Here is a 22,512-nt window from a genome sequence, read left to right as displayed (position 1 = left end):
TCAGGGAGGCCTGGAGGACAGAACAATTTTCATAATAACACTAAGCCGTCATTTAATTGTTCCACTGATTGTCTCATGAGTATATAGCAGAGTTTTTCCAGAGAGTGTATGATGCATGATGGCACCATCACTCTCATGGTAATGGATTGTGTGCTTGTAATTGGTGTCTCAAGGATTTCTTCGTTTTAATTTCTATTACAGTATTGGTAGATATAGCCCACATAAACAAAAGCTCTTTGAGGTCTTTGATAGGATTTAAGAGTTTAAGGGGTCCTGAGACTAAAAAGCTGTCATAGATGTTCTTTCAGAGTAATATTTTCAAATGAGTATTTTATAATAATGATTCTTAACTGAGGCTCAACTGGTGTGACTCACGCCACAGTTTCTAAATCAGGGTCTCCACGGGTGGGGTCTAGATATGTTTTTGTTTGTTTATAAAAAGTAAAAATGGGTGCCTGACTGGCTTAGTCAGTGGAGGATATAACTCTTGATCTTGGGGTTGTGAGTTTGAGCCCCATGTTGGGTATAGGATGACATAAAAAATCCTAAAAAAAAAGTGAAAACATTTTAATTTTAATATGATTTGTCTTCTTATGTAGGAACAGTTGTTTTAGGAGATAGTTGTTTTCCAAATATCAATGATCGTATTAAAATTCATTTAAAAATAGTATGAGCAGTTTTTTATCTAATGCTGTGTTAGGCACTGTGCTTGAGCAATTTATGTACATTATCTTAATCCTCACAGTAAACTTAAGAGGGAAGAATTGTGTACACATTTGACAGATAAAGAAACTGAGGATTACAAAGAGTAAATAATTTGTCCAAGGTCACATAACTCAGAACATGTGTTACTAGAATTTGAATTCAAGTGTGACTCTGAAGCCTGGTCTCCCATGCACCCTGTTAGATCTTGAAAGAATGGTGAAGAGTGGAGCTCCTTGAATGGTAACCTTTTGATAGCTACACTGTGCAGTCGTAACTTTTGCATCTATCCTTGCAGTCACTAACTGGAGTGTTCCCCGATAGTTCTTACCCAGTCTATTAGGAACATTTCTTGGAAGTCCCATCTCTTTTTACCCTACGAGTAAAACAGCATGGATGCAAAGATAAATGACCCGTCTTTGTTTTCAAGGGATTCTGAATCAGATGACTATAGTGTAAGGCATTATGTGACAAGTATCTTAAGCTTCTATGGGTGTTGCTCTGTGGCAATGAGGAGGGGACTCTGCCTTGTGGAGGTGCGTGAAAGTCTAAATGGATCAGGCGCCTACGTCTCAGAGGTGTCTTCCAACTTTACATTTGATCTTCTAACTTTTCATCCATCCCATTGTTCTCTCAATTATCTCATGTATTTTTTTTTTTAAAGATTTATGTATTTACTTGAGAAAGAGAGCCAGCACACAAGCGTGGGGAGGGAGGGAGAGGGAGAGAATCTCAAGCCGACTCCCCACTGAGCAGGAGCCTGACATGGGGCTTGATCTCAGGACCCTGAGATCATGCCCTGAGCCAAAATCAAGAGTTGGCTGCTTAACTGCCTGAGCAACCCAGGCGCCGCCCCTCATGCATTTCTTTGTAGAAGCACTGGACACTTAGTTCTTGCCTGATTTTGCTCTCCCAGGGTGGCCCACTTTTCTGTTTTGCTCTACTACTTTTTTAGTCTTCAAAACCAAAATGTATTTGTATATTTATACATATTTATTTATTTATTTATTTATTCTCATGTATTTCAGAGATCGATTAATGCTAGAATGCCAGTAGAAATTTATATTTTTGCAAGATGATAGAGATGAAGACAAGGAAGATATAGGTTAAAGAAATGATTATCAACTGTAGTGGTTGTTGCCATGAAGGATCAACTGTAGTGGTTGTTGCCATGAAGGAAAAAACCAGTTTAACATGGATTAGAGTTTAGGTACAGGCAAAAGAAAGAAGGGTTTCCCTTCTGTTGGGTCCTATTCACTTTTTATTTTGAAGTATTTTTGGGAAGCAGAAAAGAGACAATGTAGTGTAATTACGAACCTACCAGCCAGCTTTGTCTTCTCTTAATATTTTCATATATTTGCTTCAGATTTTTGTAGTGCCATGTATATCCCCATTCCCTTCCTAGTTTCTCCATAGGTGAATTGATGTCTTAACTTGGGTGTGTTTTTTCCATTCATGTTTTTATATTTTTGCTATACATGTGTGTATTTTTATAGAACACTTTTTGCGTTTCAAAAAATGTTACCGTACATATGTATCCTTCTACAGATTGCTTTTTTGCTTAACATCAAGTTTTTGAGATCCATCCATCTTGGTACTTGGATTCACTTATGCATTTTTAGCTGTTGAATAGAATTTCATTACATGACCGTACTGAAATGTATCTATTCTTTTGGCCTTTTGCATTGTGTGTGCTTCCCCCCCCCCTTTTTTTTCCTTCTTTTTTCTCTTTACTTTCTTTTTCTTTCCTTTTCTTTCTCTCTCTTTCTTTCGTCTTTCTTCTTCTCCTTTTTTTTTTTTTTTCCCACAGTCCAGAGCAAGGTCTTTTATTTGTTTTTATAACTCTCACGCCATGACCTCCTAGGGAATGGGTTCCAGCAGCGCAATCTCCTTTCCACTGGTTCTCACAAAGTGTGCTTCTCTGGGTGGGGCACGCGGGTGCTTCGGTTGAACCCAAGTGCTTTTTCTCTTTGGCTTCCTTCTTATCATTTTCCTTCATGCGGCTCTTAAGAGTGCTTTCTCTGCTCAGTATGTACCTTAATTCACTTGGCAAGAATGAGAATCTTGCCCTAACAAAGCAGTGCCCTAACAATGCCAACAGCATGCTGGGCCACACTGTAGACTCTTCCAGTATTGCCATGGTGGCATTTGGGGGGCACTGCTTTTTGAACAGTGCCTGTTCCCTTGATGTCCACAGTATCACCTTTCCCGTAGATGGGCGTATGTGTGGCAGAAGGAGCAGCACCCTGTGTTCTAAAAGGCCTAGAGAACTTAGAGCAGGCGCCTCTCCTCTTTCCCTTTGTGTTGGGCATTTTGGCACATTACCGGAAGATGATGATTCTACTGACCTTTTCCATTTTGACATTTTTTTTTCAGGTTTAGCTTTTTTTCTTTCTGCTATAGTTCACATACCATATAATTCATTTTTTAAAAAAAATGTATATAATTTAGTAGTTTTTAGTGTATTCACAAATTTGTTTAGCCACAACCATTATTTAATTCCAGGGCTTTTTTTGTCATGCTGCAAAGAAACCCATACCCATTAGCAGTTACTCCCCTGCTTCCCCATCCACCCATCCTCTAGCAACTACTTACCACTTCCTGTCTCCGTGGGTTTGCTTATTCTGGACTTTCCATATAAATGGAATCATACAATATATGGCCCTTTGTGTCTTTCACTTGCGCAGTGTTTCATTTGGTATAATGCCTCAAGGTTTATCTATATTGTAGGATGAATCATCAGCACTTCGTTCCTTTTTATGGCTGAATGATGCTAGTCTATGGTCCCTATGTTTAGCTACCCGAGGAGCTGCCGAACTGTATAACAGTGCCGCAGCACCATTTTACCCCAGCAATGTACAAAGATTCCAGCTTCTCCATATTTTTGCCAATGCTTGTTATGTCTTTTTGATGGTAATCATCTAGTTGGTATGAAATATCTCACTGTAATTTTCATTTGCTTTTCCCTAGTGACTAATGATGTGGAACATCTTTTCATATACTTACGGGCCATTTGTATATCTTCTTGGAGAAATGTATTATTGAAATCCTCTGCCCATTATTTAATTGAGTTTTTTTATTGTCAAGTTGTAAGAGTTCTGTATATGTCCTAGATACTAGACCCTTACCAGATACATGATTTTCAAATATTTTCTCCTATTCTGTGGATTGTCTCTACTTTCTTTTTTTTCTTTTTTCTTTCTTTTTCTGTTTAAGTAAGCTCTCTGCCCAACGTGCAGCTTGCACTCATAACCCTAACATCAAGAGTCGCATGCTGCTCCGATTGAGCCAGCCAGGTGCCCCATCTCTACTTTCTTGATAGTGTCCTTTTAAGTACAAAAATTTTAATATTCAAATTTATATACATACATATATGTATATGTATAATTCTATTTTATTTTTTGGTTGCTTAGGCTTTGGGGTACCATAGTGAAGAAACCATTACCTAGTCTAAGGTCATGAAAAGCTATACCTGTGTTTTATCTAAGAGTTTTATAGTTTTAGCGCACGCTCTCTTTTTTTTTTTTAAGAGAGAGAGAGCGTGTGCACCAGCATAGGGGGAGGGACACAGAGAGAGAGAGAGGGAGAGAGAATCTTAAGCAGGCTCCCCACCCACTGCAGAGTGTGATTGGGGACTTGGTCTCACAATCCTGAGATCATGACCTGAACCGAAATCAAGAGTCGGACACTTAACTGAGCCACCCGGGCACCCCTAGTTTTGGCTTTTAAATTTAGACTTTGATTCATTCTGCATTAATTTTTGTATATGGTGTGAGGATGAAAGTTTATTCTTTGCATATGGATATCCAGCTGTTCTCAGCATCCTTTTGGAAAAAATTCATTCCTCCAATGAATTGTCTTGATACCCTTGTCCAAAATCAATTAACCATAAATGTATGGGCTTTTTTCTGGACTCTCATGTGTATGTCTGTCCTTATGCTGCATAGTCTTGGTTGTCGTAGCTTTAAAATCTGGAAGTGTGAGTTCTCTTAAATTTGTTCTTTTTCAAAACAATTTTGGCTATTCTGGGTCACTTACATGTCCATATGAATTTTAGGGTTGGTTTATTAATTTTTGTGAAAAGGCAGTTGTAATTTTGATAGAAGTAGCATTGAATCTGTAGATCAGTTTAGGGAGAATTGCCGTGTTAACCGTATTAAGTCATCCAATCCATGAACATAGTTTTTCCTTTTATTTAGGTCTTTAATTTCTTTCAACAGTGTTTATAGTTTTTAGTATACAAGATTTGTCCTTTGTTAAATGTTTTTCTAAGTATTTTTTTCCTATTGGTGCCATTGTAAGTGAAATTGTTTTCTTAATTTCAGTTTTGGATTATTCATTGCTAATGATGGAAATATAAATGATTTTTCTTTATTATTTGCCTCTGAACTGCCAGACTGTTTTTCTTCATTCAGATGGTTTCCTGAAATCTCCATTGTCATAAAAATCTTTCTTATTTTATTCAATTTCCTTATACCTTTTTTGACGATTTTTTTTCTTACTAGACAAACTTGAGTTGTATCAATACTGAGCTATTTTCAATCCAATAATATGCCTTCAAACATTTGGGTACTTGTTAAATGCATCTACAGTCAAATGTTTAACTGCCTGCTTTTCTGTATGGTCTGTACCAGCTAATATCATCACCGGCTGATACTCCCATTAAAATACAGACCTAAGGGAATAACCTGTGGAGGACTCTCCTCCTGTCTGCTTTCCCCTCCATCCCTCCCAATTAATATGTAAGAATTAGAATTCTGAACTATTCTGAAAAACACCCAGGTTCTAGTCAAGTACCTAGACTCAGTAATGGCTCCTCCTTCCCTGCATTCTGTCCCTTATTGTTCAGGTACCTGAATTCATCAGTCACTGGTTCTGGTCTTGTACATGTCACATGCCCATTCTTTAAAGCTTTGCTTGAGTTCCTGATTGTAACCTACTGCTGAAAGGACCGATCTCCCATATCCCATGGCTGGATGCTCTGGTGCTGTAGACAGTTTGGCTGGTTTGATTTGTTCTCTGATCCCCACTTCTTGGACACTGTTTGTGCTGGCCTTACCCCATCCCTTCTCAGCCTGCATGTGTAATTAGCCTTGCTGAGATTTTTAGCCATGGCTCCTTTCTCATCTTGCAGTCTAAAACCTTGAAATTTGTAGGAGCCTTGGTGGGTCATGCATTGTGTGGTATGTACTACTAAAACAGAAGATACCAGTATTTCTTTTTAAATATCTTTTTTTTTAAGATTTTATTTATTAAAGAGGGAGAGAGCGAGCGTGCACATGCACAAGAGAGCAGAGCAGGGGGAGGGGGAGAGGGAGAAGCAGACTCCTGGCTGAGCAGGGAACCCGATGTGGGACTGGATCCCAGGACCCTGAGATCATGACCTGAGCTGAAGGCAGATGCTTAACCGACTGAGCCACCCAGGTGCCCATATCAGTACTTTCTTTATTAAAGATTTTTATTTATTTATTTGAGAGAGAATGAGAGAAAGAGAGAGAGAGAGAGAACATGAGAAGGGGGAGTGTCATGGGGAGAAGCAGACTCCCCACTGAGCAGGGAGCTGGACAACATGGGGATTGGACGATGTGGGGCTCAATCCCTGGACTCTGGAATCATGATTTGAGCCGAAGGCAGATGTGCAACCAGTTGAGCCACCCAGGTGCCCCAGAAGATACCAATATTAAGTATAATGACATTTATATTGCTCCTTAAAACTTTATACAATCCTATTGTACAGTTTCCTTCTGCAGTCTTTCCCCCCTCCATGCCCCCAGTGCCTTCTTGCTAATAAACCGTGGTGAAACTTTCCCAGCTGTAAAGAAAGTACAGTAAATAATTTGGTATCCGTCTTTCCTATCACTGTATAGAGTGTGGGACTTCTACTTTAATAACTTTTGGAAGGTAGTAAATTTGATCTTCTATCAAGCTTGGTAAAATGGTTTTAAAAGTTATATTATTACCATGTACCCAATTTCTTATGATGATAATTATATTAAGTCTTTTAAATTTTTCATTGTCCAAATGCCAGTTTTGCCATTGTGGTTATTTAATGTTTTTAGGATGTTAATGGCATGGAATTATTTCTCTTCAGAAGCCAGTGTAAATTTATGAAAATACATAAATGAAATTTAACACTAGTAAATTTGGGAAATTTTAGATGCTGTTTGGTGATTTCTGTGTTTGGCTCAGTTGCATGTCAGAGATTCTAGTCCTTTTCACCCTGTAACTGGTTGTGTTAATGTTGGATGTCTCTTTGAGTAGTTCATTAAAAAGAGCATTCAAAGAACTTTAAGTCACTATATATATATATATATTTGAGCTAGGTGAGTCTTTCTGAATCAGTTTTCCAGGATCGTTTTCAGTCAAGAGTTTTAAAAATTTCAAAGTATTGTAGAAAAGATCTGGTGCTTAACCCCATTCATTGCCCTCGCGCAGTTCAAAAACACTCCTAAATTAGAAAATTATGTATGTGATAAAATCTCATTTGTGGTTCTGGGTCCATAAATGAGAACTTTTATAAGAACAGCGAGGAGCAGAAATACACACACGTGTATATCTGTGTGTGTGTATGTGTGATACCCATCAGTGTCCCAAAATTAGGTCCTCTGACTCCTAAACTTAAGCTCTTCCTACCTGAAGAGCACCCCGCCCCTTCTGGTAGTCTCACAGTCTGAGTCCTCAGTGGCCCTACTGTTCCCACGCAGTCTGGCCCAGGTAGGGCTGCAGAGGATCTGTGAGCCTTAGGAGGTGTTAATACATTAAGAAATTTTTGTATCTAGAATTATTTGGAAGTATGTTTGTAAATGACACTTGGTCTTTTTTTCTTTAAAAAGATTATTAAATACAGTGGGTTTGTTGTTTTTTTTTTTAAACTTTTGTGCAACTTTGCTGTCTCCTGTCCCTTGCTTCCAGCCCTGTTTCTCAAAGGCAAATACTTTGAATTGTTTCTTCCTAATAACTTCTGCTCACTGCTTGTCTCCAACACCTCGAATAGTGCCTGTTTGGGCACCTAATAAATCTTGGTTGAGTGAATGAAGGATTCTTCTTACTCTGTTTCCGGACTTGATAAATAGTTTACAATTCACAAGTGCAATTCTAGGTTGACTCTCATTTTTCCTCGTGGATAACTCTGCTCCACCATCTTAGGGTAGAATGCCAATGTTGCTGTTCATATAGAATTCCACTCTCATTCTAGTGACCTATGTTTTCTTTCTGTAAATTTTTGTGATCCCATGTTAGCACTTAAAAATTAACTATGCCAGAAATTCAGTCTGGATGCACCTCTCCCTCAGTAAAGGGAAATGTTCTTGAATCTTTTCTTTGATAGGTCTTTCCTCACCCCCTCTCCCCACCAAAAGAGATGAAGAAATGTGTTTCCTCTGTTGTTTCTTTCTGGAACTTTTATTCTTGGGATGTTGGGCTTCATGAATTATTTTTATTTTCTTTTTATTTTATTTTATTTTAGCTTTTGGTTTTCATTTATTTCTTTGTCTTCGTGTTGAAATTTCTGACAGATTTCCTTAACAGTACCTTCTAATCCTTCTATTAGCTTTTTGTTTGTGTTATCAGATTTGAAAAGTGTTATCCGATTTCTTGTTTTCCAGTTATTCTCTTTTTTATTATTTATTTCTTTTCTGATTATTCTCTTTTTTAAATAAAATATTCTGGGATTCAGTTACAGTGTTGTAGATAGACTTTGAACCTTTTCTGCTGGCTTTTTCTCTCGCCCACTCCTCTTTCTCACAGCACTTGGTATCTTTGAGGGCTAAGTCACTTCAGGCTTTGGCTTGCCTTCTCCTTGCATCTGTCTGTACATATATAGATTGTCACTTCCTTCTCTTGGCTAAGTTTGTACTTTTTTTTTTTTTTTTTTTGCATCTGCTTTCCATCTTCTAAAACTTTTTTTTGGCTGAAAGTTTTTCTTCTATCGTTGTTTCCACTTTTATTGTCATTGAAATGTGTGTGCATTTTAATTGGTATTTGGTGTGGTTTTATGGGGGAAGAGGAGATAAATGCATATGTTCCATCTGCCATTTTAAAATTGGAGTTCTTCCTCTTTGTGGCCCCAATTCATGTCATTTTATGATTGTAATGCAAATGACAAGTTAAATATGTAAATTTAAAATAAAATAATAAAAGTTGGCTTGAAGAGAATTTTGAATGAAAGGTTGATCTGTCTTAATGTCCAGGTAGATAATGTGCCCTGTAATAATGCATTCTTTGAATTTTATTTGTGTAGAAGAAATTGAGGAAGAATCGGAAACAACAATCGAGGCAGACTTGACTGATAAACAGAAGCATCAGCTGAAACACAGGGAGCTCTTTTTGTCACGCCAGTATGAATCTCTGCCTGCAACGCATATCAGGTAAGAGCATCTTAGAAGCTGATGCGAAGTATTCAGTAATATCACGGCAATTAGAAAAAAAAACACAAAACAGCCTTCTTTGAAGCATTTCTAAACTCACCTCATGATCTTGCTCAACTTAGTTTATCAAAGGCTTCATAATGGAATTTCATCTTGAAAATTTATAGCATTCTTACCATATTAAAGCCCTGCAGGTGTTCTGCCCTCAAGTAACCATTTTAGCTTTCCTTTAATCCCGACTTTCCCAGTCGATGTGCATACCCGTTAGCATCCTGCAGAACAGTGTCCTGCAAACACCATTTTAGGAAATGCTGGTCACCTCTAGATTCCTAGAACGTTACAGAAGCAGGCATTAGAATCCTAGAACTAAAACACGAGATCTGCTTCCCAGGGTAGTGATTCTTGACCTTGTAGAATATATGGCCTTTATTTTCTTTTGAGGAACTCTGAGATGAAAACTTTATATTTTGTGTTACTTAACTTGTATCTGCTCCGTACACTGATGGGAAGCAAAAGCGAACAAGTTCTGTCCCTGGTTTGTAGTTTTGGGGGTTGTGGAGGAATGGTGTTGGTCTCTTATGATACGCTGGTGGTAACATTTAAGCATACATATCTTGGAGGTCTGACAAAATGTTTGAACTCAAAAGATAGGCAGTTACTGACCGTCAAGGTCAGGTAAACTTCAGAAAGTAGTTGGCGTTTACTCAACCTTGGAGAGAGACGGCGGGGCGTGTTTCACGGAGCAGCCACGTGTGAGCGTGGCTCTGTGCACGCGGCAGCCTCGGTGCGGGGCGCTGTGTGCAAAGGAAGGCAGAGGTGGTGTCCGCCTCATGTAACAGCAAGTCTTTCAGCTTTTGTTCACAATCTTCACTTCTTTAATTCACCTCTCTACTAGTCATGATTGCCTTAAAAACTGTTTATCTAGGGAAATACAGTGTATTAATTTTATTTCAAAAATTGGTCCTTCTTCTTTAGGCCCCAGTGTGGGTATTGAAGCTGTCTTTTTTGGGCTAAGACAGGTTTGGAGACTTACTTAAGCTGTGATTTGGTCCTTGTATCACACGCGCACACACACACACACATAGACACACCCACCCACCCACCCACCCACCCAGCTCCCAGGACTTTTGTGCATATTTCTCTTTTCAGAAATGGATGCAGGGTTTCTAAAGCAGAAAGTGTATGACTAAGATATGGAATCCCTCGTGCTCCAGATTGTTTTAGAAATAGTTTGATCTCAGTAGTTAATATGACAGCATTGCTTTATTAAGTTTTTAATTTAAAGACATTTTTAAATTTTTATTTTTTTTAATTAAAATAAATTTAGTTAACATATAGTATATTATGAGTTTCAGGGGTAGAATTTAGTGATTCATCAGTTGCACGTGACACCAGTGCTCATAGTATCATGTGTCCTTCTTAATGCCCATCACCCAGTTACCCTGTCCTCCCACAGACCTCCCCTCCAGCAACCCTCAGTTTGTTCCCTGTAGTTGAGAGTCTCTTATGGTTTGCTTCCCTCTCTGTTTTTATCTTATTTTTTTCCCTTCCCTTCCTCTATGTTCATCTGTTTTGTTTCTTAAATTATATACATGAGTGAAATCATATGGTATTTGTCTTTCTCTGACTGTTATTTCACTTAGCTGATACCCTCTAGTTCCATCCACGTTGTTGCAAATGGCAAGATTTCAGTCTTTTTGCTGGCTGAGTAATATTCCATTGTATATGTATATACCACATCCTTTTTATCCATTCATCTGTCAGTGGACATCTGGACTCTTTCTATAGTTTGGCTACTGTGGACATTGCTGCTGTAAGCATTGGGGTGCATGTGCCCTTTCGAATCACTATGTTTGTATCCTTTGGATAAATACCTAGGAGTGCAATTGCTGGGTCACAGGGTAGCTCTATTTTTAACTTTTTGAGGAACCTCCGTACTGTTCTCCAGAGTGGCTGTACCATTTTGCATTCTCACCAACAGTGTAAGAGGGTTCCCCTTTCTCTGCATCCTTGCCAACATCTGTCGTTTCCTGAGTTGTTAATTTTAGCCGTTCTGACTGGTGTGAGATAGTATCTCATTGTGGTTTCAATTTGTATTTCTCTGATGTTGAGTGATGTCGAACATTTTCTCATGTGTCTGTTAGCCATTTGGCTTTATTAGGTTTCTTATGGGACGCTATGTTTAGATTGGCTAGAGTTAGTATATTCTGTGTGACTTGGGTCCTTTGCTGGAAAAAATAATCACGCCAGGTGGTGTAGAAACAGTCATTTTATCTACCAATGGGGGTATTTCAAGAAGTAGGAAAGTAAGCTAATTTTTGTTCAAATAGATGCAACATGAAAACATATTTCATAATTTTCTTAAAGACGTATATAACTAATAAATGCTGAAGAGCTATACGCATTTATTACTTAATTGGAAGAAGCTGGAATATAAAGATTCATTTTAAGCTCAAGAAGTAATGTGGCTAGTCATAAGAATCTTGCCAGAACGAGACTCTGACAAATGGTTTTAAAAATGTGTCCAAAACATGCAAGTACATTTTTTAATTTACCATCCTGATAGCTTAGAATCTGTTTATAAGTAATGTTTCCTTTAACAGATTGCTTGGAATGGAAAAACTAGTAATGTGTTTTTCATCATCCATAAGAACGAAGACAGTATATTGAAATATAATTATCAAGACACCCCTGTGTTGAACATAGAAATTACATAGACTACATGATCATTCATTCAGTCTCTGTTGAACGTGTTTTCTGAGTATATTCTAGATTAAGGCGTTTACTAAGTGCTTGATAAATTAAGATGAGGTCCCTATCTTATAAATTTAAAGAGTTTACCAGGTGAATTTACTGGCAATTCTTTTGAATTATGATGAAGTGTTATAAACATTTGAGGCTTTTATTTTTCATTGTTTTGTTCTCCAAGTCGAGAGGGAGTAGTACAGAGCCACATTTTCTCATCTGCGGCTCTCATTTTCAAACAGCTGAGTGGGGCTGGGGCCGTCTCTGGCCAAAGCACAGAGCCGTGCTAGCCAGCCCTCATGCTGATGTAAACAAGAGCACATCGGAGTGATGGTCACATTCTGCTAATGTTGAAGTCATGCCCTATCTATTTCTGCTGTAACAGGAGAAAATTACTGAAGCCCCATTGTTCTTTGGCAGCAAAGAGGGGTAATTTGGTGAATACTGGCTTTTTATTCTCTGGGGACATTATCAAGTGCCCAGAATTTCCTCAGTGCCGTATGGAACGTAGGAGAAAACCTGACTGAGGCATTCCTGAGGTCCTTTGTAGTTTGCGAGCTACAATACTCACTGGATATTATAAGCTTTTCAGAGTGGTATGGAGGCAACTCTTTGTTCCTTCTCATTCCACTGGCAGAAAGAGAGAGTCAGCCGGGACCAGGACAGTTCTGGATTGGTAGTGATTTATTTTGTGTTCGTGAGCTACGAAGGACTTGAGCAATGAAAATATCTTTGGAATACTTTTGGGGGGGGGGGGCAAGGAGAGAGGAAGTTTCCTTCATGCGCAGTGCCTGAAGTCATTAGTAATAGATTATACGCTGCATACACTCTAAAGCACTATAAAATTGTTCTGTCAGACACTAGAACTGTTATGGATATATAATACTGTATTCAGTCTCATAGACCATATTGATCAAACTTGGCTTTTAAAAATTCTAACATTCATTGAACCTTTGTGACAAATGTTATTCCGGTTGCCTTATATGTATTTTATTTGATCCTCACAATGACTTTATAAAGTAGGTCCTGTTATTATCCCCATTTTACAGATAAGACTGAAGCACAACAAGGTTAAGTAACTTGTCAGTTTCAGGACTTTTACATGGCAGATTGGGAGATTGAACCCAGACCACCTGGCTGCAGATAGACAGAATTGTTACATGTACATGACTGGAGGTGTTAAAAAGCATCAGAGATAAAAGGAAAGCTCCTGAGTTACTTGTTGGATGGGTAGGCTCTTTGATATTTTATTTTTTCATGTCATTTTTCTATTTAGATGTTCAAGTCAAATGGACAGACTAAGTTAAAAACTAAGTTAAACATGTAAACTATACTATTATACTAAAAGATGATACTACCGTGCTAGATGTATAGTAGCAACTGGGAACTACCTGCTTGATTGGGTGCCTAAGTTTATGGATGTGTCTTGTATATGGTCCAATGTCAGTTTTTCCACATCTTGAACACAAAAAGCTTGGCTTTTTAAAAGCTGCTAATTACAGCATTCTGCATGTAATGATTAATGCCTCTTCCCAGCCTCTGGTGCAGGTAGTCATTTAAAAAGAGCCAGTCCTTTCCTGTTTGCCAACCTTGGGATCTGGATCACAGCCTTTGAAGTTATGCTTCATTGTGTCTTAAAAGCATTTTCTTAGGTACCTGTTGATTATTGGCCTCAAATATTTCCTGCAGTAAGGGCTTTTGGACCTAATGGTTCGTGCTCCAAGTCTGCCTTGTTATGAAGAGAGAGGGGTGGTAGAGAAACCATTATATCCATGTTGTTAGACCTGGCCCTCATTCAGAGCATCACTGGTAAGGATCCTGTCTCCCGCATTGCTTAACCTTGTCTATGCGTTTTAAGAAGTCCAGAGAAGCTATTCCAGAACCTAAATGTGATGTCAGCAGTAGGATAAGTCTTAAAGACGTAAGTGTACATAGTGTTCAAGTGGTCCCTTAATGGCAGGTGCTACAGAGAAGTTCTTACATTCTTATCCCCTTAAACAAATTTTAGGCTAGGATTCCAGAATATAAACATCACTGTCATCATAATCACTGTTCTTGCTCTGTAGAAGACGGGCTGCAACCACAATTAGTAGGGAGCTTTTCTTGGTTTCAGCCATGCTGTGTCGCTTCTGCATGGTCTCCTCACCTCCAAAGTGAGGAGCTTTCTTAATTCAATTGAAAAAGTATCTTGAGCAGCCAAAACAAATCTTGGGGCTTATGTATAATTTGTCTAGATTCTTCTAGTCAGACATCATTTTAGACTGTAAGAATCTTGAAGGTTGGTGTCTGTATTTTTCTTTTTCCTGCGTACTATGGAACACAGCACAGAGTAGCCAGTCAGAATTTGAAGCTTGCATAGTTTTCATTTCACTTTCTGTTCTTGAAGGAAATAAAAGTCAACAGATAATAGAATAATCTCTTCTGAATTATTACTGATCATAATGAAATTTTAGATTGTGTGCCTCTCTGCTTTCATGAGAATTGAAGATTGGATGTCTGGAATCACAGGTTACCCAGGACTCTGAGGGAGAGTGAGTTATCAGAGTCAATGTCAGACTTTTACCTGGAGGGCTAGGCAGAGGATAGGAAATTGTTTTTGTGTACATACTCTGTGTCACTGAGTAGAATGAGTTTACGAACAGTATACAGCAGCCATGAGAGAGGGAGAAATGGAAGTTTTTAGCGAGCAGGAGTTACTTGAGGGATGGAAGACCATAGTTCTTTTCTTTTTTCTTTCTTTTTTTTTTTTTTTATAAAGATTTTGTTTATTTATTTGACACAGAGAGAGAGACAGCCAGCGAGAGAGGGAACACAAGCAGGGGGAGTGGGAGAGGAAGAAGCAGGCTCATAGCGGAGGAGCCTGATGTGGGGCTCAATCCCATAACGCCGGGATCACGCCCTGAGCTGAAGGCAGACGCTTAACAACTGCACCACCCAGGCGCCCCCATAGTTCTTTTCTTAATCCCCAATGTTAGTAAGGGTAGGGAAGTAGATAAATAACTCTTCTACATTCGCGTGTTAGTATAATTAGAAACATCAGATTGTCATATGTGCATATCCTTTGATCTAACAGTTCCATTTTTTTGGATTTTATTTAACTGAAGTTCTTGATGCAGATTTGTAGAGAGAAATATACTGATTTGTTTATTGAAGAATTGTTTCATTTTATTTAGTCAATAATTTTTACTTTGAGAATAAATGATCATTTTCATTAGTAAGCATGTGTCTGCATCATGAATATAAATAGGAATTTGGTATTTGATAGGTTTCAGATTTATTTTAATATCAGAAAATGCAAGCAACTTTTTTTTTTTTAAGATGTATTCATTTGAGAGAGAGAGAACAGAGGAGGGAGGGAGGGAGAGAGAGAAGGAGAGAGAGAGAGAGAGAGAGAAAAGCAGACTCGCTGCTGAGCAGAGGGCCCAATACAGGACTCAATCCCAGGACCCTGGGACCACAACCTGAGCTGAAGGCAGACGCTTAACCGACTGAGCCACCCAGGTGCCCCACAAGCAACTTTCATCTTTACAGTTTTCTGTATTTCAGGGTTTTTTTCCTGAAATGAAAACACATTAGACATAGAATGGAAAGAAGTTTATTTTAAAATTTGCAAATTTGGACATTAGAGAGAGAAAATACCATTTTGGTTTCATTTTTATCCCTTTCCTGCTGACAACATAGCTGGTTCTGACAGATAGAATAGGTGGAAATCCATTGAGAACTCCTCTTTATCCTCCTTTCCCCAGTAGTAGTAAACTAGTATCATTAACTGTCGTTACCATGTGATAGCAGACCTGTTTCTAATTTAAGGGTACATTTTTTAGATATTTTTCTTGCAAAACGCTGTTTCTTTCAAGAAATCATTGTCAGTTCAGAGGTGCTTGAGTGGTGCAGTTAAGTGTCTGACTCTTAGTTTCTGCTCAGGTTGTGAAATCAGGGCATGAGATTGAGCCCCATTCTGGCTCCATGCTCAGCATGAAGTCTGCTTCAGACTCTCTCTCCTTCTCCCTCTGCTCCTCCCCCCCTGCAGGTGCGCACTTGCTGTCTCTCTTTCAAATAAATAAATCTTTTAAAGAAGAATTATTGTCAGTTTATATTCCCACCGCAGTATATTATGACTATGTCCATTTTGTTGTTCCTTCAATATTATTGCATATTAAAATTTTAAAGATTTTATTTATTTGAGAGAGAGAGAGTGTGAGAGAGAACACAAGCAGGGGGGAGGGGCAGAGGGAAAGGGAGAAGCCCTCTGAGCAGGGAGCCCAATGTGGGACCCTGGGATCATGGCGCCCCTGCATATTAAAATTTTTAAATAAACTTGTTTATTTTCTGATAATGAAAGAATTATAATTTATTGTTGAAATGTTGAAAATACAGGGGCACCTGGGTGGCTCAGCCATTAAGTGCCTGCCTTCGGCTCAGGTCATGATCCCAGGGTCCTGGGATCGAGCCCCATATCAGGCTCCCTGCTCCTCAGGAAGCCCGCTTCTCCCTCTCCCACTCCCCTTGCTTGTGTTCCCTCTCTCGCTGTCTCTGTCAAATAAATAAATAAATCTTAAAAAAAAAAAAAAAAAGCAATGTTGAAAATACAGAAAAAGGCACACACACGGGCACACAACCTTGCCATTCCTGCATGCAGCACCACTGACGTTTGGGTGTATGATTCGTGCGTTTCTCTTTTCTAACCTTGTGCGTATTGTTGGATTTGGGCTCTGCGTTGCCAGAATGGCCTCAGAATGGCAGAGGCACTGCGTGACTTGTGTGTGACTTCCTCTCTCATTAAGTAGTGCTTACTCTTCACCACTGGTGTCATCTTTGCTCTTTCTAGGTTGGCTGGTTTGTTTTTAAATGTTTGAGCTATGTGGTTGGAAAAGGAACAATGCAACAGCAGGAGGAGGGGAGGACAGTTAAAGGCTGGAAAAATTCCATTCTTGAGAAGCTGACAGACATGCCTGATAAGTTTGATATATGTGAGGGAGCAGAATAAAACTAGAGTAAGAATACTTTGTCACTCAGAGTGCTCATTCAAAACCAATCCAAGTGTCACCGCCCTGGAGTAGGCAAAGATTCCCTGTGATCATGAAGGTACTACTCTCCTAGGTTTTCTTGAAGTTTTACTGATTCACCTTTTGTATTTTTTAACCCCCCTTTTTTGAAAAAATAAGTTCTGTACCCAACATGGGGCTCAAACTCACGACTGGAGATCAGGAGCGTCATGCTCCACCAACTGAGCCAGCCAGGCCTCCCACCTTTTAAGTCTGTTTTATGTATGTGGTGTGAAGAGGGGTCAGTCAGAAAACTTAAGGTGAAAAGATACCTTTGGGGTGTCTGGGTGACCCAGTTGGTTAAGCCTCCAACTCTTGATTTCGTCTGAGGTCATGATCTCAAGGTCATGAGATCGAGCCCTGCAAGGTTCTGCACTGGGCCTGGAGCCTGCTTAAGATCTCTGTCTCGGGTGCCTGGGTGGTTCAGTCTGTTAAGCATCTGCCTTCAGCTGGGGTCATGATCCCAGGCTCCCTGCTCAGTGGGGAGTCTGCTTCTCTCTCTGCCCTCTCACCTGCTTGTGCTTGCTCACTCGCTCTCTCTCAAAAATAAATAAATAAAATCTTAAAAAAAAAAAAAAAAGATTCTCTCCCACACTCTTCCCCTCCCCCCTAAAAAAAAAGACATCATTTACGATGTCATTTAAAAGCATCAAACACCTAGAATAAATCTAAAGAAAGATGTATGAGAAAAGGGGAAAGATGTGTGAAAACTACATAGAAACTACAAAGGATTGCTGAAAGAATTAGACTTAAATAAATACAGGATAAGTAAATGCATGGAAGTATGTTAGTTTTCCGCAAACTGATCCAAAGATTCAATGCTGTCCCAAGGAAAAGCTCAGCAGATTTGTGTGTGTGTAAGTGTGTATAAGTATGTGTAAATTGAGAAGCTGATTCCAAAACTTATGAGAATGGAAAGGACTAAGAACGTTGAAAACAAAGTGTTTTCAGAGCATAGTTTGTGGACTCCTCTGAGTGTCACTTAGACCTTTTCACGGGCTTTGTGAGATCAAAACTGTTTCATAACAACAGTAAGATGCTACTCACCTTTTCCCTATGTTGATTTTGCAAAAGCAGTTGTGGGTAAACTCAACATGAACCAAGTCAGTGGCACTAAATTGTGCTAGAGTTGTCACTGTATTCTTCACCTCTGTGCATTCACAGTAAAACGAAAAACTAAAATGACAAGTTCCACTTAAGAATGTTCTTGACAAAATAGTACAGTTTATTATTTTAATAAATCTCAATCCCTCCTTTCTGTTTTATTTTTATTTTGGGGGGGTGGGGCAGAGGGAGAGGGAAAGAGAAACTCAAGCAGACTCTGCCCTGAGTGTGGAGCTGGAGGCGGGGCTTGATCCCACGACCCTGAGATCATGACCTGAGCCAAAACCCAGAGTCAGAGGCCTAACCAACTGAGCCACCCAGGCGTCCTGATTTCTTAATTTTAGTTTTATGTGTTTTTTTTGTTGTTGTGTTTTTTTTTTTTTTTAAGATTTTATTTATTTATTCGACAGAGAGAGAGACAGCCAGTGAGAGAGGGAACACAAGCAGGGGGAGTGGGAGAGGAAGAAGCAGGCTCATAGCGGAAGAGCCTGACATGGGGCTCGATCCCAGAACTCCGGGATCACGCCCTGAGCCGAAGGCAGACGCTTAACCGCTGTGCCATCCAGGCGCCCCTAGTTTTATGTTTTAATGTATAATACCTTATAGCAGAAATTCTCAGCTCTATCAGACTCAACCTCTCTTCTACATATTTTGTAATGCTTCCTATATTATTCTGGAATGAAATTTCTAGATAACTTATTACTAGACACATGATACATAATTAGTTTGGTATTGAATTTTGGGTTGAAAAATTTCCATCAAAACTGTGAAGGAATTACCCTATTGGACTCAAGTGTCTATTGTCGTTGAATAGTAGTTTTATATCACATAGATTTTCCATACTTTGCATATTACCAATTTCTTTCCCCCCTCTTAAATCTTCTTAGAATTCTCTTACCAATAAGTAAGAGATACAGTTCTCTTATTATATCCTGAAATTTCAGTGATGCCTCAGTGGTGGGGATATTTGGTAGGCCATTTTAATTGGAAGATCCCTGTCTTCTTTTATAGCTGGGAGTTCTTTTTTAGGATTTTATTTATTTATTTGACAGAGAGAGGCAGTGAGAGAGGGAAGACAAGCAGGGGGAATGGGAAAGGGAGAAGCAGGCTTCCTGCTGAGCAGGGAGACCGATGCAGGGCTCATCCCAGAACCCTGGGATCATGACCTGAGCCGAAGGCAGATGCTTAACGACTAAGCCACCCAGGAGCCCCTATAGCTGGGAGTTCTTTTTCTAATATTTCTTTCAATTTTTTTTTTCTCTTTCCAGTAGTTATATTACTTGTATGTTAGCTCTCCTGGATTGTCTTTGTTTCCTGTCTTTTCTCATATTTTCTAGTTTTGGTTCTGAGCTACATCTTTGACTTTTATCTCATAGCACATTGGATATTTTAATTTTGCTAACTATATTTTAGAATTTCAGAAGCTCTTTTTCTTTTTCTTGTGTTCTGAATGTTTTTCTTCAGTGCATCATTTTTTTAAAGTTTTTGATTCATGAATTGTTTAAGTTTATTCGTTAATATCCAGACACGTGGGGGATTTTCCAGTTTGTTTCTGTTATTGATTTCTGGCTTAATTTTACTATGATTAGTGAGTCCACTCTACATAATTTCAGTCTTTAAAGATTTGTTGAGCCATGTTTTCTGGCTCAGCATGTGGCCAACAGTTGTAAATATTCCATTTACTCCTGAAAACATTGCATATTGTACAGTTGTGTATAGTGTTCAAGAGTGTTGATGGTAGGGGCAACCGGGTGGCTCAATTGGTTAAGCGTCCGCCTCTGGCTCAGGTCATGATCCCAGGGTCCTGGGATTGAGCCCCTTAGTGTGCTCCCTTCACGGTGGGAGTCTGTTTCTCCTTCAACCTCTGCTCCTCCCCCTGCTCATGCTGTCTGTCTCTTGCTCACGCTCTCTCAAATAAATAAATAAACAAACAAACAAACAAATAAATAAATAAAATCTTTTTAAAAAAGTGTTGATAATATTGTTTAATTTAAAAAATGTGTCATCTACACTTATTGTGAGCATGGCACAGCATATAGAATGTTGAACCACTGTGCTGTACTTTTTTTTTTTTTTAAGATTTTATTTATTTGAGAGAGCACCAATTGGGTGAGGGGCAGAGGGAGAAGCAGACTCCCTGCTGGGCAAGGAGCCAGACGTGGGGCTCCATCCTGGGACTCCAGGATCATGACCTGAGCCGAAGGCAGACGCCCAACCGACTGAGCCACCCAGGTGTCCCTATGCTACTTTTCGAAACCAATACATTATATGGCAGCTGCTCAGTGCAGCCTATATTTGTTTTATGAATGCAGTATTGCGCAAATCTTCTTAAAAATTCAAATTTATGTCTTCAAAGGTCTCTTTTGTTGCTTAAATCACCTCGTTCCTCCAGATTCAGTGTTTGGTTTTTTGTATTCAACTTTTGTGCTGTAGGCTTTCCTCAAGTATTAGGTGATTCATACCAGTCTGTTTTTTAAAACTCAGGGAATAATGGCAAGGCCAATCAGGAGTTCTGTTCATGGGGTCCGACTTTGCTGATAGGCTTCCTGTTAGGACGTGGGGTGGGTTTTACTAGGACCTTTACTTAAAGAAGACTGGAACTATTTTTAGGGCTCTGCCAGGTAAATCAGTTCCATCTTTCCTAGCATCAGCTCTTCTAAGCATATTTTGTCTTAAGCTTTGTCTTATAATTATTTTTTCTTGTCTGGTTGTATTAAGTAAAACCACCAATGCCGTGTTTAATAGTAATGTGTAGGCTGGGCATTATTGCCTTGTTCCTAATTTGTGTTTCCCTGTTAAATGAAGTGCTCATCCTGAATTTTGGTTTACACTGCTCAGTCTCTTTTATCTGTCATTGTCTTCCAGAATTTTCATGAAATCTTTGAAACCATTGTGGGTGTTGGCCTCTTTTGGAGTGATGTTAGGTTCTTTTATTTCTAACTCTTTTACTTTCGTTTTAAAGGCATCTCAGAAAAGAGGAGAAAAATATTTGAGCTTTGCCTGTCATTTAATTCATTATTATTCTTTTGAGACTCTAAAAATATTACCCTCCCACCTGCATTAGAATGCTGTTAAACTTCAATTAGGTCACTAAAAAAATGCAGTTTACAGTATTCGGACTTATCTCTTGGTGTCTCTTTGTCAAGTAGCGTTATCAAACTGTTTGGGAAATGCATGGTGACTCTGACAAGTTTATTCACCACTGAAAAAACATTTCCATCCATTTCCAAAAGTTGGAATTTGAAAAATTTCTTAATTCATGTTTTACCTAGAGCAAATGATATTTGAAGATAAAATTTTTCTTTAGGTGGTCAATACATATCAGAAACTAATGAATGAACAGAAAATGTGTATCTATAAGCAGAGTTGTTTTTTTTTAAATAAAAAATGTTCCAGAGACTGCAAAGCTATAGTTAGTAGACGGGCGTTGATGGGAATAGATTGCCATAGTGAGTTTATGAATTGGCATGGTTGAGGATTGTATATCCATATATGGTTTGAATAAACTGGTATCCAAAAGCTGTGGATAATAGAGCAAATTTGTTGTTGTTGTCAAGATCACAGGAAACTGATCTGCTCCCCTCCTTTTAAAAGTTTGGTTGGAAGAAAAAATATTGTTAAAATGTCTATATTGCCCAAAATAATTTACAGATTAAATGCAGTCCCTATCAAAATACCAACTGTATTTTTCACAGAACTAGAACAATCATTCCTAAAATTTTTATGGAACAACCAAAAGACCTCAAACAGCCAAAGCAATCTTGAAAAAGAAAAACAAAACTGGAAGTATCACAATTCCAGACTTCAAGTTATGTTACAAAGCAGTAGAACTTAAAACAGTATGGTACTGGCATAAAAGTAGACACAGATCAGTGGAACAGACTAGAAAACCCAGAAATAAACCCATAATTATACGGTCAGTTAATCTTCGACAAAAGACGAATGAATATGCAATGGGAAAAAGTCTCTTCAACACATGGTATTGGGAAAACTGGACAGCTAGCTACATGCAAAAAACCAAAACTGGACCATGTTCTTTTACCGTATACAAAAAAATAAACTCCAAATGGATTAAAGACTTAAATGTGAGACCAGAAACCATAAAAATCCTTGAAGAGAGCACAGGCAGTAATTTCTCTGACATCAGTCATAGCACTATTTTCCTTGATAAGTCTCCTGAGGCAAAGGTAATAAAAGCAAAAATAAACTACTTAGGACTACATCAAAATAAAAGTTTTTGCACAGTGAAGGAAAAAATCAACAAAACTAAAAGGCAATCTACTGAATGGGAGAAGATATTTACAAATGACATATCCAATAAAGGATTAATAGCCAAAATATATGAAGAACTTAGCTCAACACCCAAAAAATAGATAATCTGATTAAAAATGAGTAGAAGACATGTAGGTGACCAACAGACACATGAAAAGATGTTCAACATCACTTATTATCAGGGAAATGCAAATTGAAACTACACCTGTCAGAATGGCTAAAATTAAAAACTCAAGAAACAAGTGTTGGTGAGGATGTGGATAAAAAAGGAACCCTCT

The 22,512-nt window shown here is 38.7% G+C and overlaps 1 protein-coding gene and 1 pseudogene across 8 annotated transcripts in view; one reads left to right on the top strand and one right to left on the bottom strand.

The window, feature by feature from the left end:
- MTA3 (metastasis associated 1 family member 3) overlaps positions 1-22,512 on the top strand; it is a 156,525-nt gene that overhangs the window by 43,141 nt on the left and 90,872 nt on the right. For all 8 annotated transcript variants that reach the window (XR_015725267.1, XM_087863703.1, XM_087863702.1 and 5 more), the window contains exon 4: positions 8,942-9,068. Coding sequence is in view for 7 of the 8 variants with exons in the window: in XM_087863703.1 (XP_087719829.1) it covers positions 8,942-9,068 (127 nt within the window). In the remaining variant the exon portion in view is untranslated. The remainder of the gene's footprint in view (positions 1-8,941; positions 9,069-22,512) is intronic.
- Positions 2,548-3,014, bottom strand: LOC148109696 (large ribosomal subunit protein eL21 pseudogene; annotated as a pseudogene).

Source organism: Ursus americanus, chromosome 7 (assembly GCF_024610735.1).
Source record: "Ursus americanus isolate L20-20 chromosome 7, mUrsAme1.1.p, whole genome shotgun sequence".
NCBI classification, from domain to species: domain Eukaryota; kingdom Metazoa; phylum Chordata; class Mammalia; order Carnivora; family Ursidae; genus Ursus; species Ursus americanus.
The sequence above is the reverse complement of the archived record's forward strand: the minus strand, read 5'-3'. Positions and strand labels throughout refer to the sequence as shown.